This window comes from Schistocerca gregaria, chromosome 3 (genome assembly GCF_023897955.1).
Source record: "Schistocerca gregaria isolate iqSchGreg1 chromosome 3, iqSchGreg1.2, whole genome shotgun sequence".
Taxonomy (NCBI): Eukaryota; Metazoa; Arthropoda; class Insecta; order Orthoptera; family Acrididae; genus Schistocerca; species Schistocerca gregaria.
Window position 1 is genome coordinate 343,657,132 of NC_064922.1, and position 20,463 is coordinate 343,677,594.

At 41.7% G+C, this 20,463-nt stretch overlaps 1 protein-coding gene and 1 long non-coding RNA gene across 2 annotated transcripts in view; one reads left to right on the forward strand and one right to left on the reverse strand.

The window, feature by feature from the left end:
• Nucleotides 1-20,463, forward strand: part of LOC126354823 (uncharacterized) — a 62,485-nt gene that overhangs the window by 20,268 nt on the left and 21,754 nt on the right. Inside the window, exon 2 of the mRNA XM_050004766.1 lies at nucleotides 15,280-15,469. Within this exon, the coding sequence (XP_049860723.1) occupies nucleotides 15,280-15,469 (190 nt within the window). The remainder of the gene's footprint in view (nucleotides 1-15,279; nucleotides 15,470-20,463) is intronic.
• Nucleotides 5,401-6,265, reverse strand: LOC126354824 (uncharacterized). Its single transcript, XR_007565387.1, has 3 exons — nucleotides 6,063-6,265; nucleotides 5,794-5,904; nucleotides 5,401-5,615 (listed from the first exon to the last, which is right to left on the reverse strand). It is a non-coding gene; the product is annotated as an uncharacterized LOC126354824 (long non-coding RNA).

Sequence of the window (20,463 nt, forward strand, 5' to 3'; positions counted from 1 at the left end):
GCAGAACACAGGCCAAGTACTGTCTTTTTATTACTCAGTACTGATGTCTTGGAAGTCTGTGACCAAACTGCGGCTGACCACTGATGGGTGGATGGTTAAGTCAGTGTTGACAGGGGATGCTGAACTCTTGTCTTCCTAGCTAGGTGTGGCACTGCCTGCTCTTTCCATTGGCATGTGAGTCAGCACCTTTTTGATGCCATTTTGTGGTGTAGTGCTGGTCGGTGTGCAGCCAGTGGTATAGCACTACACGCAAGCATTGTAATAATGACACCCTTAGTGGTGAAAGAGTGACAGGTGGAATAGTTGTGTTTGTCAGCATCTCTTATAGGTTCCCACCCATCAGAGCTATAGTACTTGATACAAGGCACAATTACATCTGTTCATATCCCATGTTGTTTCAGTGTGCTAAACTTATCTAACTTCTCATTGACTTGAAACTTCCTGACAGATTAAAACTGTGTGCCGAACCGAGACTCGAACACGAGACCTTTGGCTATCGTGGGTAAGTGCTCTACCAACCGAGCTACCCAAGCACAACTCACGTCCCATCCTCACAGCTTTACTTCTGCCAGTACCTCGTCTCCTACTTTCCAAACTTTACAGAAGCTCTCCTGCGAACCTTGCAGAACTAGCACTCCTGAAAGAAAGGGTATTGCAGAGACATGGCTTAGCCACAGCCTAGGGGATGTTCCCAGAATGAGATTTTTCACTCTGCAGCAGAGTATGTGCTGATATGAAACTTCCTGGGCGATTAAAACTGTGTGCTGGATCGAGACTCGAACACGGGGCCTTCGCCTAGGCTGTTCGAATCTCGGTCCGGCACACAGTTTTAATCTTCCAGGAAGTTTCATATCAGTGCATACTCTGCCGCAGAGTGAAAAATCTCATTCTGGAAATATCCTCTAGGCTGTGGCTAAGCCATGTCTCCGCAATATCCTTTCTTTCAGGAGTGCTAGTTTTGCAAGGTTCACAGGAGAGCTTCTGTAAAGTTTGGAAGGTAGGAGATGAGGTACTGGCAGAAGTAAAACTTTGAGGACGGGGTGTGAGTCGTGCTTGGGTAGCTCCATTGGTAGAGCACTTGCCCAGGAAAGGCAAAGGTCCCTTGTTCGAATCTTGGTCTGGCACACAGTTTTAATCTGCCAGGAAGTTTCATATCAGCACACACTCCACTGCAGAGTGAAAAATCTCATCCTTCTCATTAACTTGTTAGTAATAGATTTTCACAGACCTCATTCTAGAACTCCTCCCCACCATTTTGTCCTAAATATGCCAATGTATGAAATGTGCTTTGGAGGGCTTCTCTATTACTTGCCTGTGGAGCCTTGTTGTAGAGAATCTCATAATATGAGACTGAGTATGCTAAATATTTATTAAAAGATACAGTTCAGCACCACATTGGGGATGTTCTCTGCAGTAGGCAGAAATGGTCAATGTTACATTCCAGTGACTATTTTTCTTTCTTGGCTTAGCAAAGGGAGCAGTATCTGATTGATGGTAGCTGCCAAGTAAGATTAACTGAATTCTGAGCTACCAGCTAGCTTTGACAGAAGATTTTGACAGTGTGCTGGTGTATACGGCCAATGTTACAGATCATTCACAATGATCATCCATTCTGAAGTCTTGCTTCATATTTTAGAAGAGCTCCTTGGTGGAACAGTGGTATCAATTTACATTAAGCAATAGGAGCGCAGCACTGCAAAGACTGAGAAGCAATTGATCTGCAAGAAATCATGTAATGTTTTGGAAGGACAGGAAAAAGATCTGATTGTATGAGTCCCTGTGCCACAAAAACAGTTGTACCTCATCAACAAAAATATAGGTACCAATAAGGAGGATTTCTGTGGAAGGACAAATATCTTGAGTCACTGCTCTACTGAATAACAATATCCTAGTTTCCACTCAAGAAAATATAGCCCAAACAGTGGCAGAACATTTCTTCCAAAACACCTGCATGGCTAGCCAGAGTCTCACATTTCAGTTGTGTAACGAGGCTGGATCATATGTCAAACAACATATAGGATTACAACTGTCTATTCATAAGCTGGGAATTGGAACCAGCCCTGTCATTGGCTCTTATCCTCACCTAAGGCTGGTGATGTTTAGCAGAGCATGCTACAGTAAATCAGTTTGCAGCAAAAGAAACCCTCATTGCTGCTTTCAGCAGAATTATTAGATCAATGGCCACTACCCCAACCCATAAAGGGAAGCAACAGTAATATCCTTCATGAAACGAGGGAAGGCTGGTACACATCCTAGCAACAGTTGTATTGTCACCTTAAGATGATGTGTGGGGAAAGTCTACTGAACTGATAGTTAGCCACCATATTGTCTAGATTCTGGAGCTCTGAAGGCTCCTTGGCAACTACCAGTAGGAGTTTAAGAAATACCATCCTACTCCCGATAATCTCACATTGCTGGAGGTGGCAGTACAAGAATAAAAGTGATTTAAAATAATAAACAATAATATATTGTGTGAAGGTGGTGCCCCACAGCTTGGAAATATTTTTAAGAAGTCATTGTCCGACTCCAAGAGCTGATAATAAATAAGCCTACTTATTGATTACAACTGATTTCAGTCCTTAGACTATCATCAGATATCCTGTACACCAAAAAAGAAGACATATGAAACATATTTCACTGCCAACATAACACTATCTGTCTCTCTCTCTCTCTCTCTCTCTCTCTCTCTCTCTCTCTCTCTCTCTCTCTCTCTTCATATAAGCACATGAAAACTCACATAAGATCTCACATGCTCACTTAAAACATGTAGAATAACTTATACGGAGATATGAGACCCATGTTGTCAGAAATAATCAAACCCATCACAAGTCAGAAGAAAATAAAAGTAAGATATAAAGTAGGGGCCTGACTGTGTTCATAAATGTAATGAAACACTAAAATACAGTGCATTTGCACAGAGTTGCCTGTTGTTGAGTAGTGAAATAGATTGTCAAAAATAGAATGTGCTAAACACTATAATCTTTGTTCTATATGAATTAACAATAAACTGTGTCCAGTAGAGCCCAGCCTTTGACAGTGATGTGTGTCACCGTAACCACATTGCCTCCATTATAACCAGATTGCATAATGTAGTCATCTTTTTAGACCAGGGCAGCCATCAGTCTGCAGTGCTTGCAGCTTAGCCCTGTTTAAACACTACATTTTTAATTAGGTGTGTTTTATTTGCTAAAAGGATTAGTTATCAATTTCAACTGTTGAAAATACAAATGTTGTAAAAATATTAAAATTTTGTGTTGAGCCAGGGTATCTCTGTAGAGAGAGCCAATTTATAATGTGTAACACAGTGATTTGTTCTAACAGTTTTTATCAAGCGATCAGCCACTCGCATAAGTCTGTAGTGCTATTTTATCTGTTGGCCGAATTCCGTACTGGTTTCTGCGATTTCAGTGACAAGTCGCGGCTAGAAGTCGCAAATAGCAACTAAAAAGCGCAGTTAGCAGTGCCATCTCTTCTTGGTTTTACTTCCTTTTACTCTTCGCTGTACATTCCTTTACTGTTAATTTTATTTATTAATAATTATTGGATATTTGAGTACACTGTTGAACATACCTATCTCACAAGGGGAGGCCGCCAATTGTGAAATTCAAAAGCTCATTGCCGGAGGTGTAATGTGGCAAAGCACCAAGATGCACTTCTCAGCCGTTGTCGAGAAAATCGACAGTTAAAAGAAACCGTTGCGGTGAAATACTCTCTATGATTAATAGTTTTCTACAGTGTCGTGGCGCAGCGGTAAGCGCTCGGGTTCATAATCCAAAGGTCGCTGGATCGAATCTCGTGGCATGCAACTTTTTTTATTATTTGTTTTTTGTGACTTACCAAACAAAAGAAAATGTGTGTGTGTGTGTGTGTGTGTGTGTGTGTGTGTGTGTGTATATACCCATCCCTTTTCCCCCCTAAGGTAAGTCTTTCCGCTCCCGGGATTAAAATGACTCCTTACCCTCTCCCTTAAAACCCACATCCTTTTATCTTTCCGTCTCCTTCCCTCTTTCCTGACGAAGCAACCGCCAATTGCGGAAGCTCGAATTTTGTGCGTGTTAGTGGTGGGCAGGAAATCGCGTATCTGTTAGAAATCACAGTGATTGAGAAGTCACAGATATCACAATAACAACTTTTCAAAATCTAACTGCGATTTCAGTCACAGTTAGCAGTCGCAAGTAGCATTTCACATTCAACGCCGTGAGCCGTCTGTTGGCCGAATTCCGTACTGGTTTCTGCGATTTCAGTGACAAGTCGCAGCTAGAATTCGCAAGTAGCAACTAAAAAGCGCAGTTAGCAGTGCCATCTCTGAGCAAAGCTCATACTATGCTATTCACTACCGAGTCAAACTGCGATTTTCGTGACAAATCGCAACTAAGAGTCGCAAGTAGCAACTAAAAAGCGCAGTTAACATTCTTTTCCTAGTGCCATCTGTTGAACGACGTAGATACTTCGTTATGAGAGCCTTGTGTCTCACGAGATAGGTGTGCTGTGTGTGCTTATGAAGGACTTATATCATTAGTGGTACAAGTCCATTTTTGTTCATTTTGAGATACGAAGTCGTAAAGTTAAATGAGCGCTAAAAATCTGCAGTTGAGATACCAGAAATATTCAAGCACATGGCCTCTTGCTAGAAATGAACCTTTAGTAATGTTTGTTTGGATAATTAATTTCAGATGCATTATAGACCTAAAAGTGGAGGTAATGGACTTGTACCACTATTCAAATAAGCCCTTCACATTATATGGCGACAGCACATTCAGCATCAGTTATGGTTGGTCAAACACAGCTGTGACTCTGAATGTGTTATATTAATAAGAAGCAACATTGCCTTTTTCTCCTGAAAATATTAAGTAACGTAACAAATGTGATTCTGCTTCCAATATGACAGTTTTGGTTAATACTCCCATGTCTACAGGACTTGCAAATGTTAACACAGCAGAACTCAGACATCTGTATAAGTGTAGTGAAATGAAAACAGCATTATTGAGTAATATGAATGCCTCACTTTTATTCCGACACAGTTCAAGACTAGGGATAAAAGTTTTGGTGTTCTACATGGCAACTTCACACACACCAACTTTTTGCCGACACTACTACCACCTACATAAGTAAGCTTTTCCTGTGTTCATTTCAAGTATTGCACTTAAGCTATTCCCGATTTAACTGGAAGATCTGTACTTCCCACTTTCAATTCAACAGCCTCAAAATGCATATTGTAGACTTTGGGCTATGCTACAGGTCAGTGTCACACCAAGATTGTGGAGAAGTGTGTGTGTGTGGGGGGGGGGGGGGGGGGGGGGCGTGTCACTCTCCGACTAGTGTTTACCAGTAAATAAGTGGAGGAAAATTGCGGGTATAGGACGGCTTAAACATGTGGAAAATGAGATTTTCATTAGTCACTCACTCTATTTAACATTTATTATTCCTTTAAAATCGCATAACAACTTCAACAAAACACTGTTTAATCACTCATCTGCACACTTATTTCACAATTACGTCACTTTTAAACTGCAAAATACTCTAAGAGCTGTCTTGAATCTTCACGAGTCTCTCTCAACAACCTTGATATGGATAGATACGTACAGCAACCAGTAATCAAAGAGTCAGAACTGTGTCTGCAAAATCACAAGCATTATTAAACAATTTTTGCTCTCACTAATTACAAGAAATATAATTGACAGAGTAGATTGCTAATATTTGCTGTAATGAAAGCCACTCAATGGGGTATATTTCACATTTGCAAGAACGATCTCACTGAAGTAATTAAGTCCATCGAAACACTTAGAAAGTAACCTCTCGTCTGACGAATACGGTCTAAAGACGCAGTGGCAATTTCTCCAGATCTGTTGACAATGATATTTTGAGTTATCAATTTACTGAGTGACTGAAATGTACTTCGGGTACCTGTGAACATAACAATATGTTAGAATTCATTTTCTAAACACGAACTATTACGCTACTGTATGGCTACTTACATATTAATTACACTATTAATATTTTCACAGTTGTTTCTTTAATACATAATTAAAGCCAACGGAAGAACAAACGTAAAACTAACTTACCAATGACAGGTTTGTTGAGATGCAATTTTCTGTGTGGGCAGATGTAACTTTTTCATACGGTGGTAAGTCACAGAAATCGCGGAAGTAGCAAAAATAGCAGTGGCGGAGGGATACACGACCTACGTTCCTTAACTGCGACAAATCGCAGTTAAGAATAACAGATACTGAAAAGTAGCATTCACAGAAATCACTGATATCTGAAAATCGCAGTTTAGCCCAACACTACTGTGTATGTTTGTGTGTCTATCGACCTGCCAGCGCTTTTGTTTGGTAAGTCACATCATCTTTGTTTTTAGATATATTTTTCCCACGTGGAATTTTTCCCTCTATTATATATATATATATATATATATATATATATATATATATATATATATATATATATTCCCGGCAATCAGTTGCAACAATTATGCAAATAATAAGTTGTTGTTAAGTCGTTTGTCGTGGAAAAATAATATTTGAAATAAAACACAATATCACAAAAAATATTCAAGTGGATACAATTTATTGAAAATTTCGGTATTCACTTGCACATAATTAACAATTAGTGACCAGAAGTAGCTGGAGTATCGCACACAAACCAGAGTGATAGTTATCATAGAAACATGGAAAGCAGAAAACAGCACGACATCGAGCACATCTGATAAACGATGCGTTTTTACAAGAACAACTGTTTTTTAAATTATCTGTTGGGAAATACACCTGATTGACATTCTGAAAAATTGTTCTATCGTTCGTCAGGTTTGATGCATACCACGCGTATCATATCATATCGGCAACAATCGGAGAAGACAATTGGTGGTGGACGGTGGATTGGATTTTTATACAATCGTCTCTGGAGTTGTCACGGTTTCGCTCGATTAAAAAATTACAATTTTGAAGGCGCTTTATCAAATTTTTTACCTGCCGGTAAAAATACACGTCACACGGTTGGATGAGAGGAGTGCGCTTTGGAGGAATGACTTTTATAGTGCACGTTGGTAACTTCTTATCGTCCTGGAACGTCTCATCGTATAACGCCAGGGGGGCCAGGTTCCTTTGCCCACTCCAAGAGTCGATCAGAAGGAGAAATTCTTTCTTTTGTGTGTATGGCTGCAAAGCATTACGCAAGAAGTCCATGAGCAAACCCGTAGTTAGTTTACCGGATTTGGAGGATGTAATAACAACGTTGGTATACTTCTTGGCGTACTCGTCGACTGTCTTCTGTACTCTGGGTCCAAAAGTACCTGTGGACTCTTGGAGACATACGAAAACAAGAGGCAAGACTCATCCAGACATCGTGATTGAATATTGTGCCGTATACGAATGCGTCACCTTGTTGATGTCGTGTCGGCTTACCAGGACAGCCTTTAACCCTTTTTCAGCGAGAGTTCTGTTGAACGTGGACTGGTACTGGCATCCTGACAAAATATAAAAATATCGTTTATATAAGAAATCTGTGTTGTCTATCATATATCAGATTATCATATTCTATCATGTCATATGACATTTGTGAACAGCTACTTACGCACCTGTTTGATTAGTATTAATTATGAAAACTTTATCGAAGTTAGTTATCAACGTTCGCGTCTGGATCCGAAATGTGTCCACTGCGGCCAAAATTTCGTCTTGGGTAGCCATCTCTTTCCGGGAAACAAATTTTGTGATTTTCCGTTGCCGAATCCCATGCTTTAAAAAAAAAAAAAAAATCGGTGGCCGATGTTTTTGAAGCTTTGAAGTTGAAATCTGGGAACTGTCTTGCAGCGCCCAAGGCCCACTGCTGCAGGCTTCTGGTAGTAACTTGCTGGAAGTTTTGTCGAGCTTCTACGAAGCAGTCATGCACCCATGAATCGATGGTACAATATTTATCCAATTTTCTACCGCCACGTTTGATTTGCTCTTCCCACCTGGATAAATAGCCCATATTTGTCAAACGAGAGCATCCGTTTTTTTGTAGAGTTTTGAGACTCCAGCCTAGATGTTCTTTGGCCAGATTACCAGCTCTAATTTTGTAATCCAGAGAAATTTAGTCGTACCCTTTTTTTTTTCGTCTTGTGATTCATTGGCAATGGGACTCGTTTCATCGTCTTTATAGGCATTATTAATGTCTATCAGCTCCTCATCATGAACGAGGGTGTTTTTGGCGAGCAATTGCAGCCTATTCTGGAAAATTTCTTCCCCAATTACCATGGCTTCTTCGTTGATTGATGATGACGGTTCTGCTGCGATGCGATTACTGTTACGGAGGCGGCTTTCAAAATACACCAACGCATCTTTCAATTGTTGTTTCGCCACTTCACTGTGTATAGAATCTTCTTCGATCACCTCACTTTCATGCGAAGGGCCCGGATCGCTTGCCAATTGCACCGCCTCCATTTTTCCGTTTGTTTAACAGGGTGTACCAAAGCTCTCACGTACGCACTGATTTTCGACGATGTTATAAGTTGCACTAGGGACCGCATCTACCTTCTTTCGAACTTAGCAGGCAACAACGCTGTTATGCGGCAGCTCGTTTCGACCCATTCAACATCTATCCTTCGAGTGTAACGAGCGAGTAACGGATTTGTATTTCATACCTGCCACAGCAAATTCGTGTTCGTAGGGTCTCTCTTCTGATTCGAACGTTTGACTTTCACTATACGTATTCGTTTTGGAATATCGTTTCTATGTCTTCCGTTAACTATAAGTGGTAAACATTATGTAGACAATTAACAACATTTGGGAAATACAACTTTGTTTGCAGAAAACATAATGATGTTCGAAGTCTCCAGTTTTTCCACGACAAACGACTTTCATCAACTTATTATATGCATAATTGTTGCAACTGATTGCCGGGAATTATATTATATATATCTATGTGATATATATATATATATATATATACCTGTCCCTTTTTTCCCCTTAAGGCAAGTCTTTCCGCTCCCAGGATTGAAATGACTCCTTACCCTCTCCCTTAAAACCCACATCCTTTCGTCTTTCCCTCTTCTTCCCTCTTTTCTGATGAAGCAACCGTTGGTTGCGAAAGCTTGAATTTTGTGTGTATGTTTGTGTTTGTTTGTGTGTCTATCAACCTGCCAGCACTTTCGTTTGGTAAGTGACATCATCTCTGTTTTTGGATATATTTTTCCCACATGGAATGATCCGCAAAAAACAAATTCGAAAAAAAAAAAAAAAGTTGCATGGCGCGAGATTCGATCCGGCGACCTTTGGATTACGAATCCGAGCACTTACCGGTGCGCCACGACGCTGTAGAAATTTATTAATTGTAGAGAATATTTCACCGTAACGGTTTCTTTTAACTGTTGATTTTCTCTACAACAGCTGAGAAGTGCATCTTGGTGTTTTGCCGCATTACACCTCTGGCCATGAGCTTTTATTATGTGCAGTATGAATCGAATCTGAATTTCACAATTGGCGGCCTCCCCTTGTCACAGACATTAAATAATATTTATCAGATTTTGTTAGCAACAACCCATGTATGCTTGTTATAATTTTAACTTAAGACATGCAGTTTTATAAAACTGTATTGAGGAAAACTTGTTTATTTGTCTCTTTCAGAGACCTAAGTTTATTCATTTCTCATATTACCATATTCTGTTTTATTGCTCATCGTAATTCATCTTCTGTCAGTGATGGTATTAATAAATTACTGATATGTGAAAAACATTTCATATTGGAATAATCTGAATTGTCATTTATCATCTTCAGTGGCATTCGGCCCATAGCTGTGGGCTTCTCAGTGTTGTGGAATACTCCAACCTAAATCAGCAATGTGGCAGGCAGTGTTGGCATTGGTGTAGATTGGGAGGACAGAGTCCCGCAACAGGTCTGGTCCCGAGGAGCTATCTTCCTTGCTCTCTCAAGTGTTTAAATTGCCAGACAGTCTCTGAAAAGCAACTAAAGTGTTCAAAGGACATAATCACCAGAACACTTCACTTGTCACACAAAAGGCATACAGTCACATTCAGAAAGTACACTGATAACCATGCCATTGAACAACATAAAACAACCACCACCATCCCTTCGCTCCATTCTGTTCCCTGATTCATTGGTTGTTTCCCTTTCTCTCCTTTCAAGATCAGACTTAGGTCTCTCTATTATTTGATGGGAAATTCACCATGTTTCATGGCCATTAATCAAACCAGGTAATACATTGATTGTGAAATTTCCTTTTTAAACACATCAGAAGTTTATTTTTTGAAAACCTTATTTTGTTTACCCATAATTACTCTAAGCCATCTTTAATCTTTTACTTATATCTTTTCCTGTCCATTGAATTGTCATCTCCAATTATATTACATACAGAAGCCCAACTGGATCTTTGACTTCATTATCAATTTGTACTATTTTCTTTTTGATATGTTGGTAATAAATTATTTTATTCTAAATATGACTGATTTTCATAAATTTTCTCTACCAGATTCTTCCTTTTGTTATACACTGTTTCCAAATTCTGGCCGTGAAGGTCCCAAGAGTGAAACATGGGGAGGAGGAGTGGTCGGGGGGGGGGGGGGGGGGTAGTGATGATTTGGGCAGCCATATTGTGGTGGTATTCCCTGGGGGTACCCTGCAAGGTCACTTTGCTGCCAAGGATTATGTGACGATTTTGGCTGACCAGGTCCATCCCATTGTACAATGTTTGTTCTGCAATAGTGATAATGTGTTCCAATACAACAGCCACCCTATCCATACAGCTCACATCACCCAGGATTGATTTTGTGAGCAGGAGGGTGAATTGTCACATTTTCTCATGCCATCACAGTCACCATATCTCAATATTATTGGGTCTTTGGGGTCCATTTTGTAGAAAAGTGTGTATGGTCACTATCTACCTCCATTGTTATTACCTGATCTTGCCGTTACTTTGTAGGAAGAACAGTAGAAGATTCCCTTAAACCATACAGACCTGTATTTATCCATTTGGAGATGTTTGGAATCTGTTTTGAATGTTGATGGTTTTCCTACACCGTACTGGTCTCATGTGTTTTTGGTATTTCCATAAATTTTTTCCATCCCCCTGTATAGTATTTTAACATTGTGCAAATAAGCCATTGTGCTGTATCTGCATCTAAAGCCAGCTTTTTCCTCAGGATATCCAAAGTCTTTTAGAGTGAAATTGTCTTCCACTGAATATATTCACAGTAATTAATTGGCACTTCAGTTTAAATAGTGCTAACTTCCCTATTTGTCATGTAATCAACCCACTCCTTCCCCACCCCACTCCCAGAAAAAAATCCGTCATAGAAATTATTTTTGAGTGAGGAGGAAAAATTACCATATCAGTTCAGTCATTAGCATTACCCTACACCTCTCACCTGCTCTGGCCCAGGTGTCCCATGGCGCCATGGCGGCCCTTGGTTGGTGCTGTGGCCTGGCTCCTAGCCTTATTCTCCTTGTTCTTTTATGTTTGCCACTTTTCATGTTTTATCTTTCCAAAATTTTATCATCTTATCTGTGCTGCCCATTTTATTGGGTAACTGGTGGTGAGGCGGTGCTATTGGGATTGAAAGGGTGCTTCTACCACCACATACCGCACTTCGGGGACCTCCAGCTGCATTTTGGGCTTTGCGGCTTGCCCCCTCTCACTCCCCTCCTGCTTCTCCTTGATTTTCTCTCTGTCTTATTGTATCTTGTTTACAATCGGGCTTTCCAGTATTTGCCTTTTGTACCTTCCTTCTGAGGATTATTCCTGTTTCAATACATAGGGGATGAAGGGACTGTACAGTTTGGTGCCTTTAACTCCAACAGCCAACCAACCATTACCCTAATATCTCTGTCAGTGGCTATAATTGACAGATCAGGCATAGTGAGATTCAGTTCTGGCCTCAGTTACCACAATATAGGTATTTCCAATTTCCAAGTCATTTACTTCTAGAAAAGTATGTGTGAATTCTTTTCCCTTTGTTTTCTGTCACTCAGAACTACTTGGAAAGGGGGTTGACAAACATGTTACATGAAGCAAAAGTCAGCCACCATAATTTAAGTTACAGTTGAAACTTTTGTGCATCACAGAGCAGAGACTTGACCTAATTCCTGAAATCATTTGGGAAAATATGGTCCTTCCTTTTCTCAGAAATTGAATGTTGTGAGACTTGATGAATTATCTCATAAATATTTGCTCCCTTTTTAATTTTTGACCTGAACTACACTCCTGGAAATTGAAATAAGAACACCGTGAATTCCTTGTCCCAGGAAGGGGAAACTTTATTGACACATTCCTGGGGTCAGATACATCACGTGATCACACTGACAGAACCACAGGCACATAGACACAGGCAACAGAGCATGCACAATGTCGGCACTAGTACAGTGTATATCCACCTTTCGCAGCAATGCAGGCTGCTATTCTCCCATGGAGACGATCGTAGAGATGCTGGATGTAGTCCTGTGGAACGGCTTGCAATGCCATTTCCACCTGGCGCCTCAGTTGGACCAGCGTTCGTGCTGGACGTGCAGACCGCATGAGACGACGCTTCATCCAGTCCCAAACATGCTCAATGGGGGACAGATCCGGAGATCTTGCTGGCCAGGGTAGTTGACTTACACCTTCTAGAGCACGTTGGGTGGCACGGGATACATGCGGACGTGCATTGTCGTGTTGGAACAGCAAGTTCCCTTGCCGGTCTAGGAATGGTAGAACCATGGGTTCGATGACGGTTTGGATGTACCGTGCACTATTCAGTGTCCCCTCGACGATCACCAGAGGTGTACGGCCAGTGTAGGAGATCGCTCCCCACACCATGATGCCGGGTGTTGGCCCTGTGTGCCTCTGTCGTATGCAGTCCTGATTGTGGCGCTCACCTGCACGGCGCCAAACACGCATACAACCATCATTGGTACCAAGGCAGAAGCGACTCTCATCGCTGAAGACGACACGTCTCCATTCGTCCCTCCATTCACACCTGTCGCGATACCACTGGAGGCAGGCTGCACGATGTTGGGGCGTGAGCGGAACACGGCCTAACGGTGTGCGGGACCGTAGCCCAGCCTCATGGAGACGGTTGCGAATGGTCCTCGCCGATACCCCAGGAGCAACAGTGTCCCTAATTTGCTGGGAAGTGGCAGTGCGGTCCCTTACGGCACTGCGTAGGATCCTACGGTCTTGGTGTGCATCCGTGCGTCGCTGCGGTCCAGTCCCAGGTCAACGGGCACATGCACCTTCCGCCGACCACTGGCGACAACATCGATGTACTGTTGAGATCTCACGCCCCACGTGTTGAGCAATTCGGTGGTACGTCCACCCGGGCTCCCACATGCCCACTATATGCCCTCGCTCAAAGTCCGTCAACTGCACATACGGTTCACGTCCACGCTGTCGCGGCATGCTACCAGTGTTAAAGACTGCGATGGAGCTCCGTATGCCACGGCAAACTGGCTGACACTGACGGCGGCAGTGCACAAATGCTGCGCAGCTAGCGCCATTCGACGGCCAACACCGCGGTTCCTGGTGTGTCCGCTGTGCCGTGCATGTGATCATTGCTTGTACAGCCCTCTCGCAGTGTCCGGAGCAAGTATGGTGGGTCTGACACACCGGTGTCAATGTGTTCTTTTTTCCATTTCCAGGAGTGTATTTATACAACCCCTGTTATTCATATTCTTTAATCAAATGGTGGGTAAACTGGTTATTTGCTACTTCATTCATTATACATTTTTTTATAAGGACCCTCCAACACATCATAAGAAATGCCACCTAGTTATATTTAATGTTTACATATGTCAAATCTCATCAGTGGACATATATAAAAAAAGTTACTGGTGAAAAATATTTCTAAAGTGTATTGAAAATTATATTTAAAAGGCCAAATATAGTATATTTATTCCTTTAAGCAGTTGTCTTTACTTATTTAATTGTTTGTATTCCATCCAAAGAATTTTCCATTGCATCACCAATATTTGTCATGTACACTGATGAGGCAAAGCATTATGACAAGTGCTCAACCCAAGATTGAATGCCAACAGGTGGCACTGCGGGCACGTAACACAGTAAGGAAAGCATAGAAGCGAACCAGAGACTGATGGGAAATCATTCTAGAAATGATGCAGGCCACCCGTCGGGAAATCCTTCGTCATATGTGACTTTGACAAAAAGCAAATGCTTACAGCCCGGCATCTGGGAACAAACATGTAGGAAATGGTGTAACTGGCAGCTGTGTGCATTCAACATTGTTAGTGTGTATGGTAAGCACTAGAAGGAGGCCTACTTAGGCAACAAAGTTTTGGACGTGCACACTTCATCACAAAACACAGAGGTCAGAGACCTTGCACGCTCTGGAAAGCGGTATAAGCAATGGTTTGTTGTAAATCTGATAACAGACTACAATGCTGTTGCAGGCCAAGTGTTTCAGAGCACACTGTTCAGTACACATTTGTGAAAACAGGGTTCCACAGCAGATGAACCCTAACTAATATTCCCAAGTTGCACCAACAACATAGTCAGTTAAGTTTGCAGTGGCTTTAGGATAATCAAGATTGAATTGTGGATAATGACAACATGTTGCCTGGCCAGCTGAATCATGTTTCTTGCTAAACAGGTCAGTGTATGTGTCTGGATATGCTACATCAAGGTAAATGGCTGTTCGAAATTTTGAAATTAGGACCATGCCATGCCATGGCTGCAGGCTATTGGGATCAGTATTGTGCTGGAGGTGGTTGGGGGTGGGGGGAGACACATTCACCTGGACTTCCATCTTCCATAGAACCTTTGGTAGTAATTAACGGCACCATGACAGCTCTGGAATATGTGAATGATGTGAAAATTATTGCGAATCACCTGCGTCCCTTAATGCTTGATGTCTACCTCAACGGCAGTTATGTCATACACCATAACTACCCAAGTCACAAGGCCAGAATCATTCTACAGTGGTTTGAGGGAGAATGATAGTGAACACAAGTTGACGTCATGGCCACAAATTTCACCTGATCTTAACCTGATGGAACACATCTGAAATGCTATCGGGCCACAGATCCACACCAACAAAGCTCCAGACCGTAATTTGCTGGAATTGTGTGACCTGTGCCAAGTGGTGCCACATATCTCCGGAAAACTACCAAGGACTTGTTGTTTCCCTGTCACACACATGTGGTGCATGGCTAACCACACTATTAAGTAGTTGGTCATAATGTTTTAGCTCTTAAATATGTGTGTTTTGTGCAACTGTGCATTACTTTTCAGCAGTTTGTAATTGCTTTCAATTGTAGATGATGTTGATATACCACTTATATTAACTCCATTTTACAGGAAAAACTTTTGATACATGGAGTGTTAAGCTGTTGACTTTATTGTCAGCTGTATGGCATCTTGCAGTGGACCTCAAATGGTTTTTAATACCACTTTTGACGGGCTTGCTGATTACATATGTAACGTGGGTTGTAATTTATTATGACAGCAAAGTGCCAGGAGTGCAACCGCCAAGTCCCTTCAGTGCATCGTAAGTATGAAATAAACATTTGTTCTGTGACATTGTTTGCTTTAGCTATTAAAAATGTGTTCCAGGTAGAGTAAATAATGTAGTTATTATTCTAGTTTTCATTGAAGTACAGTAGAGCGTCAATTATCCTAACGTCGGTCAACCGAATGACCACATAACCGAACTGTGTTCTCACTCGCTCCTGTTACTCTCCCACCCTACCGTCCATCATCCCCCTCACACCCAAACCAAGTTTCCCACAGTAGTCGCCGCACTGGGCCACCGCTGGCAGAACATTGCTTCTAATGGGGCCTTCACAAGGCACTGCTGACCGGCCAAGCCGCCAGTCGTTGTGTTTCAACAATCAGCACACTTCTGTCGGCTTGGCACTGGCAGTAGAAGTAGCGGCAATATCAAAACTGTTCACAGCAACAGCTGCGCCAGCTTAGAGTTGAGGCGTGCCGTTCCGTGCAGTTTGAAGGTTTGCGCGCCACCAAGAAGAGCTTCTCACAGTACAAAGTCACCTGTTCACTGTTACGACCACTTGTGTGCTGCTGCGTGAAGAAGTGAACTTGACGACACAAAATGCTTAAACGTAAACATGTTGTCCTTTCTATGAGGGACAAGTACAAGATTATTAAAAGGTTATAAGAAGGTGAATCTGCAGCCACTTTATCCAAGGTGGGGAAGTTGACAATATAAAAAAAAACCGAAAGACGAGCATAGCAAATTTTATAGCTATGCTTGATTCTGCTGATGGATCAACAAGCCGTAAAACCATGAAGCTCGCCACTAACACAGATCTAGATGATGCTGTTTACAAGTGGTTTACACAAGAGAGATCGGAAGGAGAACCTATCTCGCATCTCATTCTGTGTGAGAAGGCAATGCAGTTCAATGAAAAATTTAGAGGGCCTTCGAACTTTAAAGCGAGCACGGACTGGTTAAAATGCTTCAAGTCAAGACACGGCATTTGTGAGCTTACAATACAGGGAGAAAAACTGTCGGCTGATTCTTTCAAAGTCAAACTGAGGGACGTATTAAGCGAAGACGATTATGCTCTCGAATACGTTTACAATGCTGACGAAACTGGACTTAACTGGAAAGCTTTACTGAGAAAAACCCTTGTTTCACATCCTGAGTTAGCAGCACTTGGTCCTAAAACAAGCAAGGACCGTATTACAGCTTTGGCTTGTGCTAATGCTACTGGAAGTCACCGATTGCCTATGTTCGTCATTGGTAAAAGTAAAAAACCGCGTTGTTTCAAGCACGTTAATATGTCAGCATTGCCTGTTGTGCACACCTCACAAGAGTGCCTGGATGGATAGTACAATTTTTATGAAGTGGTTTCTGGACGTTTTCATACCCTCTGTAAAAGCTCATCAGCTAAAGAATCGGAAGAGGGAGAAAACACTGCTTCTCCTCGACAATGCACCAACTCATCCATCATGTGATATTTTAAACGAAAAAGACGCGTTCATAAAGGTAATATTTCTTCCACCTAACGTAACCTCCTTATTACAGCCCATGGATCAAGGCATTATTGAGACTTTCAAACAATATTACAGGAAATGATTGTTGTGTAAATTATTGTTAGAAAGAGAAGAGGATGTAGAAGAATGTCTCTTAAGAAATCATAAGAATATTGACTTGAGAGACGTGTCCCACATGATCAGCACAGCATGGAATGCTGTAAAGGAAGAGAATTTGAAGAAAGCCTGAAATAAAATTTTGGACACAGAAGAAAATTCACAAGGTATGATTGGGAATGACGAACAGAATGATATGTCCGAAATTCTCGGTAGGCTAAAAGAAATAGATTGCCACGATTGTGATGAAGAAGACATTCATGAATGGATGAATATTGATGATGCAGATCCAGGACACCAAATCATGCAGGACAGCAAGATTGTAAACGTCGTCACTGATAAAGATGACACCACTAGTATCTCAGCAATCAGTGCTTCAGAAAGTGAAGATGAAAGTATGCCAACAGCTTCTGAGGCGTTCACTTGTTTAGATACTGTCTTGCGATGGTTTGAAGCCCAAGATGAAAGTGACCAGTTTCAGATATCTGTAATGAAAAAAGTACGTGACTTAGCTGCTCGTAAGCGTGTAGGCTTTCTTAGACAGACCAAAATAAAGGATATTTTTGAAAGTTAATTTTGTATACTGTGTATATTGTTCATGCAAAAATGCGTATGTAATATGTATATATTTTTGTTTAATAAACTGTGCCACATACTATATATTCCTACTTAAGTTGCCTTTCTATGTTACTTTGTAATACTAAAAGAGATGCCTGTTTTTATGAATAAATTTACTGTACAGTACTTCTTTTTGGCAAATAAACATGTACAGTTCGATTATCCGAACAAACCAGTTTTCCAAACACCCATGTTCCCCAATTACTTCGGGTAATCGACGCTCTACTGTGCTGTAGAAACATACAAATATTGCATGAATTGACAGAGAAAGAGTATAACTATTCTATGCACTGAGTGCCCAGTATTACACATTTATTCATGAACTGCATTTAAATTCCAACAAACACTGTCACTACACATCTTAATGTTACACGTTTATCACCTAAATAAATGTAGATGATGTGACTGTGTCCGCCAGCAGCCACAGCAGAGGCCCACACAATGCCATGGCCTGGTCTGGTCTGGTAGTGAAATATCCATCATTATGCATATGGTAGCCAATGTGTTAAAAATGGATGCATACCCCACACAAGGCTCAGCTTTTTGAGTATGTGCATGGCAAGCATGGGGCCCCAAGCCATTGCAGTAATTCTTCCTTTCCTGTGCTGCAATTATACAGTCTGGCTATATTTTTCCTCACATGTATTCCCTAGAACAGATTCTCCGCTGATACCCTAGTTTGCTCATAGGCCGTTGATTTTGGCTTCTCCCACTTCGTTCCCTTTATTTCGGTTAACATATGTTCTGTTCCAGTTCTTGATTATACTACCATATATTCAAAATTTTTACAGATTGTGCAGGGAAAATAACCCAATACCCAGCAGGTGGCCAGTCCATCTAGGGGTTCATCAGGTATCCATATGCTGGTAGCCCCCTGACCATGCAGGGATCACAGTGTTGATGCCCAAGCTGTTACCTTCCTGTGCATTTTGAGGATTAGGTCCCTGTCCATTGGGAGGCATCAGGGTCCCAGGCACTAGCCACATGTCAGGTTGCCTTTGCTCCAACTTGGATGGCACTCATGAAGAGAGCCCTCATTCAGAGTAGGCAGCATTTTGGCAGATATTTAGCATCATGGAATGACCAAAATTATCAGCATGTATCCAGGAGTTTCTGGCAGTCTTCCAGTATTCCTCCCAGTTCCCAGTTTGCATCCAAACAGATGGAGGATCCATTCTCTCTACTAAGCCATGTTTTTTGTGGAGAATATAGAAAACATATTTCGTGAACTCCCTTCCCTTAGCAAGTTATGAAGCAGTTCTACATTAAGACGGAAAATACTACCCAATTCTGGTTGTTACCATCTTGTAAATAAATTGATGTGTCTGTTACTTTCACACCGAAAAGCAACTGAACATGATACAGGATTAATTTTTCACCAGCACCAAACGCTGCAGATGAACGAAGAACTACATAAACACCTGGAGAGGTGAGGGATCTACTTTGTATGTCATGTATGTTGAGGTTCACCAGACAATGAGGTGGACACTAGCACATTCATCCTTGCTTTTGAGTGGGGATTCGCTTCCAGAGGTGGTCAACATCATATGTGGCCACCCCGGTGTTTTACTTTAAACACTAGTGATTTGGGCATATGTCTCCCTGGTGTACATATGACCCTGTTCATGGAGACTGTGGCCACCTGCTTTGCAATAATGCATCACATGTGTTACCACCTGTCTGAGACAGTTGCAGGAACGACCACCCACCCTGATCCCAAGAGCACGCTAACCTACTCAAGGAATAGAAAATCCAGGAACTGAAAGCCACAGAGTGTCCCTCATATTTTGAAACCTGTAAAAAATATAACCTTTTGTATTCAGTGTCACTAATATCGACTTTTGCCGCTAATGTGGCTAAGTCATCATCAGTACTGATGTGTTTACTCCCTCAACATCAACATCTGGTAGTTACATAAACAAACTTGACTGTGGGGGCAATAGGCACTCCCCTCTCATGTTTGACGTGGGAACCTTCTCACATCAAAGTCCACAAATGAGGCCCGACACCAGCCAGTGTCTGAAGACTGTGGATCCCAGGGCTGCCCACTCTTCTTCCATTGCTATACCCGCAGCCCTCATAAGAATCTTGACCATTAACAACTGTGAGAAAGAACAAGAAATCTTGTGAGAAGGTTACCATGGTTAACCTAGAGGTACCAGATCTCCCCATGCCATGCGTCTCCGAACCAATGTTCGTTGATGATGTTCCACCAGTGACAGACAGTTATCCTGGGAAATGACCTGTTCTCTTGGTCCCTTCATGGCTAACCAGGACACCATTAACATAGTGATCAAATGGCATTAAAATGGATGTTACTGACATCTGCCAGAACTAGAACAATTAATTTCCTTGTGTTCTGCAATCTGTGTTCCTCTCAAAGGAACACACTTTACTGATGACCATCCTCCAACTCTTTGTGGTTGCTGTGCATTCTGCCTGAATCATACTAGGCCTGACAGAGCATGTGGAGGAAACTGTACGTTGCTTCACACAGATGCCCTCAGAGAGTGGATTCTCATCCATACCATGTTGGAAACAATAGCAGTGCAAGAGCAAACAACCCCTGTGATCACAATTTGTAATATTTATTTGCGTCCAGGGAGGGCATTTCCTTAGCTTGAGATGATAATTATAATGCAACTACTCCCTCACGTTTTTCTCCTAATTGGGTGTTTCAGCACACGCCCCATAGGGAAGCACCACTTCAGCTGTTGGGGGCCTCCTGATTAACCAGCTTCTTTCTGATCTTGATCTGTATCTCGTATCCACTTCAGTGCCATCCGTGGCACATTTTCAGCTGTCAAT